Source organism: Mastomys coucha, unplaced genomic scaffold (assembly GCF_008632895.1).
Source record: "Mastomys coucha isolate ucsf_1 unplaced genomic scaffold, UCSF_Mcou_1 pScaffold20, whole genome shotgun sequence".
Lineage (NCBI taxonomy): Eukaryota > Metazoa > Chordata > Mammalia > Rodentia > Muridae > Mastomys > Mastomys coucha.
This window is the reverse complement of record NW_022196903.1, coordinates 129,625,646-129,644,656: the sequence shown is the minus strand read 5'-3', so window position 1 is coordinate 129,644,656 and position 19,011 is coordinate 129,625,646. Positions and strand designations below refer to the sequence as shown.

The following is a 19,011-nucleotide window of genomic DNA, read 5'->3' as shown; positions in this document are numbered from 1 at the left end:
GCCTTCCCCTGCTAGCCTTCCCCTGCTACCCTTCCCCTGCTAGCCTTCCCCTGCTAGCCTTCCCCTGCATCAGTTTTGTACCGATGCGATAATGTCACTGGAGCTCCTCAGGAAGTCTTCAAATTCCATCAGTGTGGCCCCTCTTGGAAAATGGTGTTTGCTCTTCTACGTCCATTTTTTAAAAATGTTTTATGTAGCTATGGATGTGATTGTAAAATAATATAGAGACTCTAAACATCATTTAAAATAAAATAAGATTATGGCTCAGAATTAGAAATACCCTGGCCTGTAGCTCCATCAAGAAGTGGAACACTGGGCACGGGAGTCCATTCGGTTAATCAAAAATCGCTGCATGAACCTTACATGCATTAAGTTTTTCAAAAATACCTAGATGATAATAATTTATATCAGATCTGAATTGTACATAATCCCAGCTTCCAATAATACTTCAGAAACTATTGTGGGAGGGACCTGTAGTATCTTAGTCAATGTTCATACCCATTGTCATTGTCTTGGCAAAGTGCAGATTTACAGATGAGAGGGCATTCATATGACTCCAGGGGCTGCTATCTCCTGTGCCATCCAATCTGCTTTGGAATTAGGGGATGGGTTTCTTCAGATTTCTGAGGAGTTATATTTGACAGTGATGTGTGAAGTATTCTGGTGTCTGTCTCCTTTATTAAAGCATAACCTTGTTTACTGTAAGCTTGCTCTCTGCCGGGCACAGTGAGGAGTCATTCTTAATTAGGCCAGGGAAAACGCTAATGACATTCGCCACCACTACCCCTGGGTGCTAGTGAGCAAATTACCCTCACTGGGTCTCTGCTTTATCCTTTATCCAATGCAAGATTCAAAGCTAGTTAGCTTTGAGAAGAGAATTCTGACTCTTCTATGTTTATTTGCTTAAAAATTGTGACCCCTTAAAAAAAAAACAAACAGAGTCAATTAATGGCATTTAGCATGCTGATCACAAGAGAAGAGTTTTCCCATTGGAAAGTCTGTTTCTGATGTGACACCTAAGTATCCCACCACCACAGCGTGTGACTCTGACTCATCTCTCAACTGTAGCCAACAGGAGCAGCTACAGTGGTTGTAATGGGTCCTTGTGCTATGAGAATCTATATAGCCCATGAAGCCCTTACATTCTCTGAGAAGGAGAATGGCCAAGGAACGTGGGCTGTTTATAAAGTTCAGTGGTCCCCAAGTTGGTGGGCTAGGTTTTCAAACACAGATCCAAGGTAACAGATAATAGTATTGAAACCAAGAACACTTTAAACACCTTCAGTGTCCCCTCTATGCCAAGGGACAGCTTTATGCCCATATTCTGTGTCATCTTAGATAAACCTACAGGACAAGAACATTAGGTAGCTGCTGTTTATCAGCAAATCAAAACTAAAATGAGCATGAATTTAGAACAATATGGGACCAATCACTGAACATCTACTATCTTAGTTTGCTTTCTATTGCTATGACAAAGGCCATAACCAAAGGGAATGTGGGAAGAAGGAGTTATCTACCTTATATGTACCAATCACAGTCCATCAATGAGGCAAGCAAAGGTAAGAACTCAAGCAGGCAGGAACTGGGGCAAAAACCACGAAGAAGTGCTGCTTCCTGTCTTGCTCTCCGTTTCTTGTTCAGTCCTGCTTTTTTGATAATTCCAGGGCCACCTAGTATAGTAGACTGGCCCTTTCACATCAGCCATTAATCAAGAAAATGCCTTATAGACTTGCCAATCTGCTGCAGGCATTTTCTCTGTTGTAGACCCTCTAACGCAGTGAAATGCTTTGTGTTAGGCAACCCTATTATGGTGTGTCAGGTGCTGTGCCAAGTACTTCTTTTGCATTCTTGAAAACTGGGCATCATTAACTCCTTATTATTAAAGAAGTGGTCCATCTTTTCTGTCAATGACCACAGTCATTAAGTAGTAAGTGGCAGAGCTAGTCATCATATCCATTTTAACCTCAAGCTTAAACTATTAATGACCACATGAAAGTCTAGTTCTCAGAACTTAGCCATAGACTTAGAAAGTCATTGCATTTATAGTATGAATCTAGTACTCTAAAGCAGAATAACAAGTACTGTGGGATCATTTTGGGGTCAGCTTGATAGAAGAAAGAATTCACATGAGGTTTCCCAAAGCAGTTGCTTTGAGCTGTATTTTAAAATGAAGTACCTGAATTGGCCCAAAGAGAAAGGTGAGTTTGTGTTAAAGAGATGGATTTGGTGAGGCTGTGGAAACCCAAATGGTCAAATTATGTGCTTGGGTAGCATCATTAAGACCCAACTCATTGGAGGATAATAGCTAGAAATAACGCTGATGTCATAGGGACAGAATCCAAGGAATTTAAATTCTGGTGGTAGGTGCTGGAGATACACTCTCAGCATTTGAGCTAGGGAACCTAGCTAAAACGACATGTGCATTATCCAATAGCTGGTTTAGGATCAACAGAATTTTGAGTGCTTTGAAGGTCAAAAGAAAATTTCTCAGCAAAATATATTCAATATTCAAACATTATCTTCACGACTGTAGTGCTGTGTGACCTTAATTGCACAAGGACAGTGTGTTTCGGCCTCTGAATTAAGAGGCCTGGTGCAGATTTTAGACAATTTGGGGGAATAAAAATGACTAATCTACCACAAACTATATCATGCCACTTTCAGGCCCATCATCACTGGTATTGTGTCATATGCATAGAAGGAACACACAGGGTTACAGATTAAACTTGGGACTGGGCGAATAGAAACCTCTCAACAATATGTATTAAATTGAGTTGAACTGAAGTCCACGTTCAGAAGGCAATTACTGCTCCTGAGTGAGGGCTAATGTGTTTGGTGAATTATAGTCGGTTCCTTTCCATTATAAACTCGCTAATGCTGACTTAATGTCTCTTCACATTTTTCTAAAGCATTTCTTCTTTATTCTGTCTCTGTCTCTGTCTCTCTCTTTCTTTCTCTCTCCAGTTCCAGAGACCTAATGACTTCTCACCCCCTTTCCGCTTTGGGACTGTGCCCAATGGCAGCACAGAGAGGAATATCCGTAATAACTATGCAGAAATGCATGCCTACATGGGAAAGTTCAACCAAAGGGGTGTAGATGATGCCTTGCTCTCCCTGAAAACAGGGTAAGAATGGCCTCCGAGCTCAGCGTGCTACATTTGTCACATCCATCAGATACAGATTGAACTGGATCCATGCTCATTAAATCAAAGACTGTTCCTAAGTCAAATTTGATGACATTATTCCAACCATTGTACAAGAGTTCTTATGCTGTTACTTGTTTCTGTGTACCATCCTGCAAATTGCTTTCTGCTTGCATGTGATGTGGCCACGGAGTGGAAAAGAAACAGATGGAAAACTAGAAAGGAAGAGTCAAGGAGAGAGCTTATATCTGCTACACATGAGCTATATAGTCTAAGAGGTTAACAGACAGTTCTGGTGTCTATGGGCAAGGGGGAAATGAAACAAAGTGTTCAAAATTTGTAGATGGCAACAAGTAGGAATGTGTTGATTGATTCCCAATTTCAGCTTTGGTTGTCACTCCTGATAGCCGTTCTCTGTACCCAGCGTGTATTTGTTCACAAGCTATCGATGTAGCTCTCCGGGCATACTAGTCCTTTAGTTGGAGAAAGCCAGGGCTGTGAAGAATGACCAGCACTTGAGCATTGTAAATGTTGAGATTTGCATGCTAATGGGTCACCCAACTGTTTCCCTCTCTTCCATGATGACTGTGGACCTCCTCTGGCCATCTTTGCGCCTTAAGGTTTCCAAGTACCACCTATATTTGTGGCCATTTAGAATTTGGAGGCGTTCAGTCTCACTGCTCTGAACAGTCACAACAGGTTTCAGAAGACGGGATCTGAGGTTAGGGCAGGAATGCTCTGTTTAGTCCAAATTGTGAGATACCCATAGTTCTCAATTATACTGGATGCTTGGGAATGCCACCAGCCTACATTTTATAGGATGCATTTTGTGAAATGGCCTGTTGCTTGTCATATCAAAACAGGCTTTTTTTTTTTTTTCTTGAGGAATGACAAAGCTCCTTGCATGTCCTGCTCACTTTCATGCCTGTCACTTGCATGGCTTTATCTGAGCTGCTCCCTTAGTCTTTCTGTACAGAAATGTTTGGAAACAGTGATTGGTGCATGCATGGCTTCTTGCTCTTAGCCCTCATCTTTTCTCTGTGCATCCCTTCTTTGCAAAGCTCAATGTCTCATGCAATGTGCATGTAGGCTTAGGAATTTGAAAGGCCCTGGTCCTTCTCTATGTTGCCTTCTCTTGCAGTGTTTTGAATTTGCTCTCACACAAGTTTGTCACCAGCCTGGCCCCTCAAAGCAGAGTCACATAGCACAAGAGAACACTGAAGTCTTTCTGACCACCAAAATAACCACATATCTACTGAAACATATACACCTACATGTTCCCCCACTCTGGACTGTAATGAACTGAGAAATGAAAAATGTTATATAAATCTTACCCGTGCTATTTGTTATCACTGCACTGCTTACTTTTCATTATTTCTGTTATTATTTTTATTGATTCCTTTTTACTCCTTCTCCTTTTCAGACACAGCTTATGAGTTGGCCTCGGGCCCAACTTACATTCTTATCATTCCTGGTGTATGGGGGGGAATAAAAGAAACAACTCCTTTCAACCTGAAGTCCCATCAAGAGCAGCCCGGGATGCAGGCTTTAGACTCTGACAGTAGTCCACCTTGAGCCTTACTCTGTGAGCCGGTCTTCCACATAGCTTCTGCAAGCCTACCACTTCATACTAAAGACCCAGTAGGTAGTGTTGTGTAATTTCCTCCTTGGTATATGTTGGCTCTATTCTTTCTTGTGCAGGAAGCTTGATGCATTCATCTACGATGCAGCTGTGCTCAACTACATGGCCGGAAGAGATGAAGGCTGCAAGCTGGTGACCATTGGCAGTGGCAAGGTCTTTGCTTCTACAGGCTACGGCATTGCTATCCAAAAAGACTCTGGGTGGAAGCGCCAGGTGGACCTTGCTATCCTACAGCTCTTTGGAGATGGTGAGTTAAAGTAAGGGGAGTGTCCACTTGGCCTCAACTAATAGCTGTTCAGAAATAGCAGCCTTTATCCTCTGTGAATACAGGACAACATGTCACAGGATATGTAAGATTAGAGAGTACCTTTTGGATTCTTAGGGCCACCATAACAAATGGCAGGAATGGTGTGAAGTTAACAGTTGAATTCATTGTGTTGAAGTTCTGGGCACCACAGGTATCAATACAGGTAGCTTCACTCGGAAGTTATGAGAAGAATCACCTTTATGCTTGTTGCATGGCTATTGATGGGTCTTCTTGGCGCTCTCTTCTTGTTGGTTCTACTTGGTGTTCCTTGACTTGTCAAAGCACCACTCAGATCTCTACTTTCATTCTACCTGGGTGAATGTCTTTCTTCAGTATTCCTCTCTCTCTCTCTCTCTCTCTCTCTCTCTCTCTCTCTCTCTCTCTCTCTCTCTCTCTCTCTCTCTCTCTCTCTGCATCCACCTTTTTCTTAAGGCCAATCACATGAGGTTAGGGGCCCGAGTGTGACTTCACCATTATTAATTACATCTGCAATGACCTGATTTCAAAGTCCCACCCTAAGCTACCAGAAAGGTGGGGTTTAATATGTGAATTACAAGGAGACATACTTTAACCTGCACTGAGTAAAGATGAGGGAAGGGATTAAAGTACTTGGTGATAAGGGAACATTTGAAGATTGTGTGGGACATTGAAATCTTCAGGAATGAAACAGTTACGTGTTTCAGATGTCACCCTACATGTGGCACAACACCAGACAAATGTAGGGCAGTGCTCTTTCTATTCCTGGAGGAAGGAAAGAGAAATAGTGTGTCTGTTTCCACATCCTAAACTGTCCTTCCATGATCTTCTGGCTGAAGAGGTGGAGGGCAAGGATCCTCAGATATCAATACCAGAAGGCACTTCCCACGTCTTTCTGGTGATAGGGTGAACACTGAAAAATGTATCTCATCCAACTACTGTCTTCTGCATTTCTCTTCATGTCCTTGGCCAAAGCACTCTACCCACAATCCTCATACACCAACTAATCTAGATACAGATGAGCTTCATTCTGCATGATTCCCCAGTCCTCCAGCCATGTGGGTCTGTCAGTTAGGGGTATAGGACATTTTCTGTTGGGGAAGACAGCAGAGACACAAGCCCAGGGGCAGGTTTCCAGATTCCACCTGAATCTGGCTACTACACTAGTTAGAAAAAGCATTGTTGAATGGAAGAAGATAAGAAAATCCCTATAAGGAGGAGTAGGGCTTTGTAGCTGGAGTGTTGATAAGCCATGCTGGTATAACCAGTAGTCACAGTCAAATGGATCCAGATTCTATTACTGAGTAGATTGGTAGGATTTTGAGTTTTCATTGTGCTATGCAAATGCAAAATCTTAGCAAAGCAGAATTCCGTTCTTGCGAATTAGTGATGTTCTAGAGTAGAGAATTGTTTTCTTTGTTTATTGATTGTTTGGTTTGGTTTTTGGGTTTTGGTTTTTGGTTTTTGGAGGGGTTGTTTGAGATGTCCACATTTCTACTGATTAGTGTCCAGTGATAGTAGGTAACAACTGGAGAAGTTCTTGTCCCTTTAAGCAGAGTTAAAAGGAGGCAGGTTGGGGTGGTCATGTCCCATTCCAGCTTCCTCCTCTTTTTGGGTTTCATATTTTTCTCTATAAGGCAATCTGTAATTCTGAGAGACCATAAAGATTCAACCTCTCTCAATCTCTGTCTATCTCTCCTTCCTCAATCTAATCTGCTCTGTATAATTCCAAGAGTTTTTACTCGGGTGATTATGTTATCCCAATGGTCTATAAAATAAAGGGCAGAGTGTTTAACCTCAGAATTCTTTTTCCAGGCTTTCTTTGCTGAGAGTTACTACTCTGCTTGAGCTGGTTTTCTTGCCTCTCTGTAAATAAGAATCTATTTTCCTACTTCTTCCTCCGGGATTATGCTACATCTGTAGTCTGGAATGCCTTTAAATATAATATAAGTTAGAATCCATTACCGCCCTCAAGTTTGTGTCCTCCCCGCAACCCCCCTCATGAAAACCCATTGACTGCTTTGCCCACAAACTGTTCTCACTAATTTGAACTCTTGTTCCTTGAATGGCATATTGTGTATGATACCAAGCTTTGAGCTGCCAATTTGCACTGGCTAAAGGAGAGCCACAGGGATGTCCCATGTCCTTGTCTTACCTGTAATTCCATTCATTATGTTTGCACTGAATACTTGAGGATGTATTGATGAGTTAAGATGCAATGGTATTAATAAAATGTATTCTTTCTCTCTTTTTGTGTTTGTCCCTTTCTGTCATGTTTGTCTCCTCTTCTTCAACATCCTTCCTTTTTCCCTTCTTTCTCCTCCCTCCCTCCTTTATCTATCTCCTTCTTGTCCTCATTCTAGGGGAGATGGAAGAACTGGAAGCTCTCTGGCTCACTGGCATTTGCCACAATGAGAAGAATGAGGTTATGAGCAGCCAGCTGGACATTGACAACATGGCGGGTGTCTTCTATATGTTGGGGGCAGCCATGGCCCTCAGCCTCATCACCTTCATCTGTGAACATCTCTTCTATTGGCAGTTCCGGCATTGCTTCATGGGTGTCTGTTCTGGCAAGCCTGGCATGGTCTTCTCCATTAGCAGGGTAAGTGTTTTGATTGAGATATTCAGAGCTTGCTAAGGACAGTTCAGCCTTGCTCTGTGCTGAACAGAGAGAGCCAAGAGGGTGCTCGTTCCAGTCTTATGTAGCTACACCATAAAGCCAGATCATGGGCACTTCCCCAAGAGTCTGTGTGAGAGAATTTCAAGTGCTTCTAAGATGGATAGTGCTATGCTCCTTTCCTTCCATTTTAGATTCAGACATTTGATTTTCTATCAAAAAAGTCAGCTCTCTCAAAATAGAAAATTTGGCTTTTCCCTGTTTGCCTCTTATATCCACACTAATTAATTCTGTGTAGGCTGCAATAATCAATTGATCCTTTGGGGTGGTAATCATATCTTTTTTTTCTTAAATATTGGAGTATCACATAACTTATTCTAACACATAAAGACATTATTGGTGTTTTGACTGTTCCTATATTTTAACCACATGTGAAGTAAGAGAAATTAAAGATTCTAAAGGTTGGAGATGGTGACATATGCCAACAATAAATACCAACACTGGGAGACTGCTGCAGGAGGATCACGTGTGGGCATTCGTGTGTGCCTGTGTGTGCGTGTGTCTGTGTCTGTGGAGTACAGATATAAATAACATTTGAAAGAGTCTAACAGAACCTAATCTTGCTTCATAAAAAAAAAAAGTAGATTCCAAAAACTTACCTAAAAGGAGCAAGAGTCCAGACCATTCTTTGTTTAGAGATCACCTTCATTTCCAATTCAAAGTGAGGTATTAAGAAAACGATTTATGGACCTGAGTCACAGAGGGCAGTTGTTAACGAGTAGGGTTCTTCTGGTTTTGTTGATATAGTTATGGGGACTCAGACATGGAGTGGTGAACTCAAATATCCTTTTAGGATTGAGGCTTGGGCTGCAGATATGACTCAGATAGAGTTATGAAAGAAAATGGCTTTCTCATCAAACTGTTTCATTTTCTGGTCATTTTCCTGTAGTGTTTTAGGGACAGGGAACAATTTCTCCATTTCCACTCTAGCTGTCAGTGTGTGCAGGTCATTCAGTCACATAAGAACAGGAGAAAGGAACTTGTGGGGCTCCTGGGCCCTGGGCCTTGAGTTCCATTATTCGGCACTTCCCAGAGGCCAGAGAGGTGAGAGAAAGGAGAAATCTTCCTTGTGGCCCTCTGCCATGGGCAGTGTCTTCAAGGAAGAGGACACTTAACACTTCTCCCTGGCCACTGCCAGTCAGGAGGTCAGAAGTAAGAAGCAGAAGGGAGTGGAGTCCCCTCCAGGAAGGCCTGACATTTCTTGGTCACATACCTACCATTTCCCTTCTGACCTTTTCTGTTCTTGGCTCTGACCATTCAGATAATCTACTTTTCTAGATTAACCTGCTTGTGTGTAGAGACACAGTTTAAAGGCCCTTCTTCATCTACCTTACCTTGCCAGGGGGCACTCCCACGCCTGTTTGCCTTTTAAGGCAGCACATGAAAGATGAGCAGTAGCTGACCTGCCTTTAGATGTGGGGAGAATGTCTGCCCAGGCGACCATCCCAGCCTTCCTCATGGATGCTGCTCTTCGGTGCCCTGAACAAGTAGCTGTTTGCCCGGTGTTCTTCATCATTACTAATTTGATGGAACATTAATTATTTATGATAATATTGACTATAAAATAGAAAGCAAGAGTTAAAGGGTGAATAAAGGAGAGACCTCAACAAGGGAGTTAGTTATTTATTCACATTGAGCTCTTGATATTTGTCCCACTTTCCCCCTCCCACAGCAGTAGAAAATCCTTCTTTGACCCCAGGACCTTCTAACTCTCTGTGTGAATTTGGTTTATGCTTAGCTACAGAACAACATTGCTCCCTTGTTATTTGATGATCAGAATTCTAAAAAACTGTTCAAAATTGGTCAGAGCCAGAAAACAAGAAGCCATTGTGAGCAACATCAGCCAGGTGTGGCCAACCAGAGCTTAGTGGCCCTAGCATCTGAGGAGAGATGCTCTGTGCTTCCAATATGCTGCTCTATACCTTTTACTATATGTTTACAGCATGGGTTCCTTTATAAAATATAAGACTCTGAGTCCTAAGTAGGAAGGAAAACCAAGATAGGTCACAGGTGGAGTTGAGGCACAAATGCCATGTCATCTATCTGAGTCCCCTGGTATGATCATTCCCCTCTCCCCAATGGCAGATTGCGATCGTTAGCTCATGAAATGAAATTGGCCGAATTCAAGGGACTACATCAACCAAACTTTGAGTCACGTTTTCTGTGAATGTAGCACACTGCCTGCCTCATGATTCTCCTATCTTTGTTTTACCTCATTAAATCATCAATAGTAGGGCACTGTTGTTTATGTTGTGTTTGGGTTTCTCTGAACTCAATGTGTACCATCCTATGTCCCTTCAGGGTATCTACAGCTGTATCCACGGAGTAGCTATAGAGGAGCGCCAATCTGTGATGAACTCCCCCACTGCCACCATGAACAACACGCACTCCAACATCCTACGCTTGCTCCGCACCGCCAAGAATATGGCCAACCTATCTGGAGTAAATGGCTCCCCTCAGAGTGCCCTGGACTTCATCCGTCGAGAGTCCTCTGTCTACGATATCTCTGAGCATCGCCGCAGCTTCACACATTCAGACTGCAAGTCGTACAATAACCCACCCTGTGAGGAAAACCTGTTCAGTGACTACATCAGTGAGGTAGAGAGAACATTTGGCAACCTGCAGCTGAAGGACAGCAATGTGTACCAAGACCACTATCACCATCACCACCGGCCACACAGCATCGGCAGCACCAGCTCCATTGACGGGCTCTATGACTGTGACAACCCACCCTTTACCACCCAGCCCAGGTCGATCAGCAAGAAGCCCCTGGACATCGGCCTGCCCTCTTCCAAACACAGCCAGCTCAGCGACCTGTACGGCAAGTTCTCTTTCAAGAGTGACCGCTACAGTGGCCATGACGACTTGATTCGATCGGATGTCTCAGACATCTCCACGCACACTGTCACCTATGGGAACATCGAGGGCAACGCAGCCAAGAGGAGGAAGCAGCAATATAAGGACAGTCTAAAGAAGCGGCCAGCCTCAGCCAAATCTAGGAGGGAGTTCGACGAAATCGAGCTGGCCTACCGTCGCCGACCACCCCGCTCCCCGGACCACAAGCGTTACTTCAGGGACAAAGAAGGGCTCCGAGACTTCTACCTGGACCAGTTCCGGACGAAGGAGAACTCGCCTCACTGGGAGCACGTGGACTTGACTGACATTTACAAAGAACGCGGTGATGACTTCAAGCGAGATTCGGTGAGTGGAGGCGGGCCCTGTAGCAACAGGTCTCACCTCAAGCACGGAGCGGGCGAGAAGCACGGCGTGGTGGGCGGGGTGCCCGCCCCTTGGGAGAAGAACCTGACCAACGTGGACTGGGAGGAGCGCTCCGGGGGCAACTTCTGCCGCAGCTGTCCCTCCAAGCTGCACAATTACTCCTCGACGGTGGCAGGGCAGAACTCGGGCCGGCAGGCCTGCATCAGGTGTGAAGCCTGCAAGAAGGCGGGCAACCTGTACGACATCAGCGAGGACAACTCCCTGCAGGAACTGGACCAGCCGGCTGCCCCCGTGGCTGTGCCATCCAACGCCTCCACCACCAAGTACCCTCAAAGCCCGACTAATTCCAAGGCCCAGAAGAAGAATCGGAACAAGCTGCGCCGGCAGCACTCCTACGACACCTTCGTGGACCTGCAGAAAGAGGAGGCCGCCTTGGCCCCACGCAGCGTGAGCCTGAAAGACAAGGGCCGGTTCATGGATGGGAGCCCCTACGCCCATATGTTTGAGATGCCAGCCGGTGAGAGCTCCTTTGCCAACAAGTCCTCAGTGCCCACTGCCGGCCACCACCACAACAACCCCGGCAGCGGCTACATGCTCAGCAAGTCGCTCTACCCTGACCGGGTCACGCAAAACCCTTTCATCCCCACTTTCGGGGATGACCAGTGCTTGCTTCACGGCAGCAAGTCCTACTTCTTCAGGCAGCCCACGGTGGCAGGGGCGTCGAAAACAAGGCCGGACTTCCGGGCCCTTGTCACCAATAAGCCAGTGGTGTCGGCCCTTCATGGGGCTGTGCCAGGTCGTTTCCAGAAGGACATTTGTATAGGGAACCAGTCCAACCCCTGTGTGCCTAACAACAAAAACCCCAGGGCTTTCAATGGCTCCAGCAACGGACATGTTTATGAGAAACTTTCTAGTATTGAGTCTGATGTCTGAGTGAGGGAAGAGAGAGAGAGAGGTGAAGGTGGGTACGGGAGGGATAGGGCTGTGGGCCGCGTGGTGCGCATGTTACGGAAAGAGTCGGGGGTGAACTTGGCTCCCCTTTGCTTTTTCTTCTTCTTTTTATTTCTCTATGGGATCCTGGAGTTCTGGTTCCTTACTGAAGGCAACCCTCGTGGCCGGCACCATTTCTCCTCCCTTGTGCAGTTCTCTTCTCCCCGTGTCTGTCCACCATTCCTGTTCCCATGAGAGGGATAGAACGGGCCTCAGTGTGGGAGGACCGAGAGGAGACCAGAAGCGCTGCCTGTGTGCTTCTTCCTAGCGCAGAAGGGCTCTGAGCGATTCATCTGAGCGAGGCTTTCCTGATCCTGCTCTTTTTGCTCAGGCGAGGAAGCGAAGGTGTTCTAAGGAAGGCCATTGAACCTCCTGCTCATAAGAGAGAAGAGGCTTTCGCTGAATTCTTGCTGCGTTGCTTAGCACCTGCTGAGGGACCATGTACCAAGCAGAGGGCAGGAAGTCGTTGTGTATATATAAGCCAAAAAGATACTAAAAAGATTCTTCAGCTCCAGAAGCCACATGGGTGGTGAACCAAAGGAGAAGGCCATTGGTAGAAGAGAGATTCCTGAACGAAGTGGGTAGTTCACTGCTATGGTGTCCCATGGTGCATTAGAAGCAAGAGTATGGGATTGTGTGTGCACGTATACATGTGTGCTTGCACCCACAGGTCTTCAGGTGCCTCTGAATACAGAGGGTAAAACCTTGACTGGCTGCTTCCTTCCACATATGTAAGCAATGTGCTTGGTTTTTTGGCTTATATATATATAAACTAATGTCAAAGGTTACCCCAATTTGGGTTATTTCTCCATTTTCCCTTCTTGAGTGAAGGTTAGAGGTTCTTGATGAAGAAGAACCTGTATTGCAGAAAAGACAACAAGAAAATGAGCGGAGCTGAGACAACCCTACAAAATAATTTGTCAGTGGCTGCCAGTGCTTTCCACCAGCTTGGGCAGAGAACTTTGTAGTAAGGCTTAAGGGAAATTGAAACAGCTAGGAGTCCTTTATCCATACTTAGAGCTAAGGTTCCAGAATCTAGCGATTTAGCCCCTTAACTGGCTGAGGTTTTGGGGAGAGCTCTTCATATAGGGCTTTGAGGAAGAGAGTCATTACTGTAGGGTAAGTGAGGGGGGTATTTTTAGTTATTTACATTAGGGTTAGTGAGAAAGGGGGATGTTTTCAATGCTTTGATCCCTTCTTACTTAACCTAGAGCTGAGAGAGCAAGCAAATTCCCCCAGGATTGGTGATATGTCAAGAGGACACATGGGGGAGAGAAATGAGCTTGTCCCCAAGGGTACATCTCTGGAAGCCAGAGAGAATGAAGGACTGAGGAATGGGAGTCTGGCTCCCTAGGCATGTGACTTGAACTAGTGCAAGCACATCTGATAGATGCCTTCCTCTTCTGCCACCCCCAGTTCCCTCTCAGATTGTACCACTCGACAGTGAATGTGTGTGTGTGTGTGTGTGTGTGTGTGTGTGTGTGTGTGTGTAAAACTCCAGGGATGGGGGTGCTGGCAGGTGTGATGCCCCCTCACTTAAAGTTGGAAAATTAAGAAGGGAAATGAATATTTGTCACTGCCTGTCCTGAGACTTGGGGGAGGGGTGTTCCATGGGTCAGTTCTGCTACCCTGCCCTCCCCCACACAGGGTGGCATCCAAAGAGCCCTGGGTCTGTGTGGAAGCTTGACTGCAGGATCGCCTTGTCGCACACAGGACACATAAACCAGAAAGGTGCTTACCCTCCTCTGGAATGAAGCTGCCATGTCTCTTCACGTCACACCCTCCTGGCCTGCTTCTTGCCTTCCTGGTCGCCCTGCCTCATGGCCTTCCCTCATCCCCATCCTCGACTGCTGTCTCCCACCTTCCTCCTTGTTTTTTTTGTTTTTGTTTTTGCTTTTGTTTTTGTTTTTTTAACCTCAATATCTCTCATTTAAATGCCAACTGAAGGCCTTGTTTTCTTTCTAAAATGAACGTGGGGGCAAGGGGCTGAACCTCTCAACAGTTTGGAGAGAGGAACGCGGAGTGCTTTATTTTAGGTTCCAGGAAAGACTCTGCGAGAGGACAGAGGGCGTGAGGCATCTCCCAGAGGAAGAAGGAGAAGGGCCATAGAAACACTGCTTCACTCTGGCTCTGTCCAAGGGCCAGGGGCTCATCCCCCACTCTTCCTCTTACCTCACCCTTTAAAATTAAAAAAAAAAAAAAAAGGAAAAAAAAGAAAAAAAACCAAACCAACTAACCTAGCGAACAGCAATCCAGAGAACAGGGGCTCTGATGGTCTCCATGGGCCACAGAGGTCAAGATGGTGTTTATTTGGTATGTAAATATTTTGTTTTCTAATTAATTTTGTATAGATAAAGTGTTCTCCTGTGAGTATTCAGGGTGTTGAGCAGAGGGAGTGGGGTGGGGATGGGATTGAGGGGGGAATTGTTTCGTTATGGGTTTTCATTTTCAGTTGGGGGAATTGTTTGACATGGCCTTTGCTTCAGAGTGTTTGGGAAAAAAAGTTAATGGGAACAGAAGCCACTATGGTGAATAAGCCAGGGGAAAGCCATTTATGTCCATGCCCCATCTCTGAAACCTGTCTTCCTGTGGATCTGTGAGATGTGAGCATGCACTTTTACCTGAGTTTTGCTGGGTCTATATCAGTATTAAGCAAAACTTGGTCTGACTCTTATCTTCTGTGGAGACCATAGGAAACCATCAATCTGTCAAAAACAAGCTGGTGGCATCAGATTTCTCTGTTAGTACCTAGGCTTACAAAGGTTCCCCAAAAGGGCTTGAAAAAGAATTGAGGTCCAGTGGCCTCCTATTCTTGGCATGGCTGAGAGGTTTCAGGAAGCCAGGCTCCGAGGAATCTCACAGCAGCCTTCTCTGATGCTTTACAATCATCTTACCATTCTGATCCTTCATGCTCTGGTATCCGAGCTCTGAGCACCCCATCCCTCTACCTGTGCCTACCTGTAGAAATGGCCTCTTCAGGCACACCCAAGTAATGTCCACTAACTTTACTTAAGCATGTGGTTTCAGGCTGTAGAGGGGTAGCAATGGATACAAGGATCTTACAGACATATGCGTTTCTAGGAAAGGTCACCAGATTCCCTCAAAACTAGCAAGATAGCTAAAACTAGTTTTAGAGGTGGGCAGGTGGGTATGTGAGGGGCAGGATCAGTGGTGGCTCTAGAGTAACCTTGTTCTTGTTACTGCCATTGGGAAGCTGCTATTTTGTTCAAGTCAGGTGTCCCAAATCTCATTTGGGGCTAACCAGATAAATAGAATCTCTTTCACTGGATTGTTGGCTTTGTAAAAGATAGCAGCTTCTCTCTTTCCCTCTCTATCCTCTCCTCTTCTCTCTCTCTCTTCTTCTTCTCTCTCTCCCCTCTCCTCTGCTCTTCTCTCTCCCCCTCTCTCTCTCCCCCCTCTCTCCCCCTCTCTCCCCGCTCTCCTCTCTCTCATTCCTAAATTGATATACCCAGTATACTGCATTTTCTCCCCTATTCTCCTACCATCAGAGACTGTCAGCTGGGAAATTTAACTGTCCTAAACCCCTTATTTGGCCTCAATTGATCATCTTTCTCCAACTGGATGCTGGAATTGGGACCAAAGTATGGTCTTCATGGCCTACTCTACAATGAATAAGAAAATGAAGTCTGTCAAGTTTTAGATGTAAAATTCCAGAATAGCAAGTCAGGAGAATACATAAGAATCCAGCAGCCGTTCCCATCTCCATCACTGATGGATATGGACCAAGATCCAATCCATCCAAAACTGTGAGGTTCTGCAGAGCCCTGAGAGCATCTTATGTTCCATGGTGTCCTTCAGAATCCATGCTTTCTCTCATGAGTGCTATCTTCCATTGTGGAAGTGGGTTGATGGGTGTGGTCCTGCATCACTCCTTTTCGTGGCAATGCTGACCCATTAGCATGCCCAACGACCTCAACAACCTGACCCTTGAATTTGCCTGAGTGAAGATGTGCACACCCTCTCAGAGTGTGGCATGTACAGTGGACCTTGTTATTTCCAAGCTGTCACTGTGTATCCTCAACCAGCACCCGGGAAACATCCCTAATGTGTATTCCCTGGTACTGGCCACAGCCATTTTGTGATTGGGGCAAAAATCCCAGATGATCCCATTAAATGTTGGTGGCGTCAGTAGTGCCCAAACGCATGTGTAAAATAGGGGTCTTCTCTACAGTGACGTGAGTACCACTCACCCAGTCTTCCATGGCCATCAGGAATTGCCCCAGGGAGAATTCTCTGCAGAGTGCTGGTCACCTGCACCTCTCATTTAAGAGCTAGGGTTTCTTTTGTTCAGTTTGTTTTTTGTTTGTTTGGTTTTTTTTTTTTTTTCAGTTACTTCAAGATTTAGGGACAGATTACTTATAATGTTTGGGCAAAAGCCTTTGGAAAAGCTATTCCTGAACTCATATTGTCATTATTTTATTTTATTTTTTTATTTTATTTTAATCACTGTCTCTGAAAAGGCCCTGTCCTTGCTTGGCACCCTGTGCATGTCTGTTTTGGTGTGTTAGGAATGATTCATGTGTGCGCATACATGACGTAATGTCAGTTTACTGGTGAGTGTGTTTGGTGTTTCTGGGCATTGTGGCCATATGGTATGTTCCCAAAGCCATATAGAAATTGTGGGATCTGGGGGCTGCTAAAACGCACGGCGTCACCTTTGCTTTCTTCACCTTAGTGTCAGAGAGTGTTCTTGCTGTCTAAGGAATTCTTTAGGGTGAGAGGCACCCTGAGGAGGTCAGGCATACCAGAGTGGCTCTAGCCTTACCAAAGGCAAATGACCCATGGCTTGCTTTCAAGATCCTGGAAGAGCCTGCCAACGGCTAGCTTCCCAGACAGATTTACTTCATTAGAGCTGAGCTGTCCATCTGCTGTTGAAATGAAAGTGTTCCCAGGAAGAGTGACATACTAAGCCATATTAGGGATTTGTACATTTAAACACCTAATCTACATTAGGATTTTCATTCCTTTTCCTGGGGATAAGCTATAATATGCCAGCAGGAGAAAGCAACTAGAGCATCATGAACCCCAGAGCAGGGAATAAGGATAAAGGGTCCAGAAAGCTAGTCAGTTAAGCCATGCCTCATCTCTACCTGTTATTTAAGGCCCATGGGAGCCTGGCTTAGGAGTTCTACATGGGAGTTATCTTCAACACACACTCATGTACATAGTTTATAAACAGCTGAATTTGACACCATGTAGAGCAGGTAAGAACTGTGACTTGGGAAGCAGAACACAGATGTCCCTCCTCAAATACAAGATAGTGAGGAGAGAACCATAAAGAAAAACAGTCATTCATATTTAGTACATAATCCATTAGTATACTGTAGGAATCACTGAAGAATCTGTTCTCTGTTCCTGATCAAATGATCTGTCAGTTAATTGTCTTGCCTGCATTCTAAATTTTCCTATTCTCCTTCCCCATATGCCCTATGAAGGAGGCAATTGACCCTCAGATGCTATTCCACCTGAGGGCTTATGATATGGCTGGGTCAATGCTACCATGAACATTTGTCATTCTGAGGGCTTCTAGTATTCATCTGGGTCTAGAATTCCATCTAGCTTGAGGAGGTAGCCATCTCTAAGGTCACAGGCAGAATGGCACATCCCGCTGTCATCACATTCTAACCATATTTGCTCAGTCACTTCTGGTCTCTGTGAGTTCTGCGGCTTGGAACATAACCTCTCTACTCCCACAAGAAAGCCCCAGACAAAGCCTTAAGTGGAAGTCTGTGCTTTCCTAATGCCTTGGAGAGAGTGCTGCGGTTCAAGAGCTCTAGGTAGCAGTACAGATGCAAGGGGAAGTAGCTTTGCTCTGAGAGTATAGGGTTCTCATAGCAGTGTCTGGGATGTGGGGAAGCATTAGGAATCTTGCGCATCACTCTGCCACCGTGTCCCTGTGCATCGATGTCAGAGTTAATCATTGTGAGCTGCTGGTGATATTCCACATTTTGCATTTGCTGGTGTGACTGGGGTGGGTTGCTGGTATTAATGGGAACTGAGAGTAGAGAGTAGAGTGGATGGTCAAGTTCCTCACAGCCCTGGGATGCTGCTGTATAGCATCTGTTTGTTTGTTTGTTTGTTTTTCTGGCAAAAGTGAAAGTGGTATTTAGTGCAAGGATCAAAGTTACAACCAAGAAGCACAATCCTAAGTCCATTACAGAACTATTATTTTAAAGATATGGCTTCTAATCTGAACTCCATTTGTCAGTTAATAGTCATTTTACAGTTGTGATTTAAGGGGCAGTACAAAAAAATCAATTAAAAAGCCCTACATAAACATATAAATTAAAATAAACCAATGTGTGTTGAGCATTTGTTATGTCCCTGAGCTAGTGCTGAGAAGCATATAAAAGTTTTTAAACTGGAATATGTTATGCTCATGCAGGCTATGCAAGTGCATAAGTATTGACTATTTAAACATATGTATTATGTACATATAAATAGGTGTACATACATTTCTCTGTTTATACATACAGGTTTAGTATTTTCTGGTTTCAGGGTTTGTGTCAAAGATATTCATTATGTGATTTAAGAATACCACAGAGATTCAACACTTCTCTATCAGAGCCAAGCCCTGGTCACTTCTTCTGGAATTACTACCCATTCTAGAGCAAAAGCTCAGAAATTCCCTTAGGTCACAGCCTTGAAATTCTTCACTCATCTTTGCCAGCTCTCAACTGAGCACACTTCATCCCTGTGCACCAACTTCCTCCTCCCCTCCTTTGGGATCTTTTTGAGATATATTTCAGACAATGGGGCTTCTCCATGTTGCGTTTTTAGTTCTTTCTACCCAGCTAACTGTGTTCATCTCAAAACAAAATCTGGCAACCAACTGTCAGAGCAAATCTTCTCTCTATTTGATTAGACTCTTGAATCCCCATTTATCTTTGTTTGTCTTTGCTCTCCCATCCTTCTCAAATGGGTAGTGTTTCTTTACATCCATACCCAATGTGCTCATTGGTGTCTACATAGACATGGTTTTGCAATGAGTCTATAACCTACTACTTACCTGCAAACACAGAACAGCAATATTTCT

General features: G+C 44.7%; 1 protein-coding gene across 7 annotated transcripts in view; it reads left to right on the top strand.

Moving 5' to 3' along the window:
• The window catches only part of Grin2b (glutamate ionotropic receptor NMDA type subunit 2B), a 504,020-nt gene extending 485,244 nt beyond the window's left edge, over positions 1-18,776 (top strand). For all 7 annotated transcript variants that reach the window (XM_031383668.1, XM_031383665.1, XM_031383667.1 and 4 more), the window contains 4 exons: positions 2,965-3,125; positions 4,845-5,032; positions 7,432-7,670; positions 10,047-18,776. In XM_031383668.1, coding sequence (XP_031239528.1) covers positions 2,965-3,125; positions 4,845-5,032; positions 7,432-7,670; positions 10,047-11,897 — 2,439 coding nt within the window. In that variant the 3' untranslated portion in view covers positions 11,898-18,776. The remainder of the gene's footprint in view (positions 1-2,964; positions 3,126-4,844; positions 5,033-7,431; positions 7,671-10,046) is intronic.
• Positions 18,777-19,011: the final 235 nt, after the last annotated feature.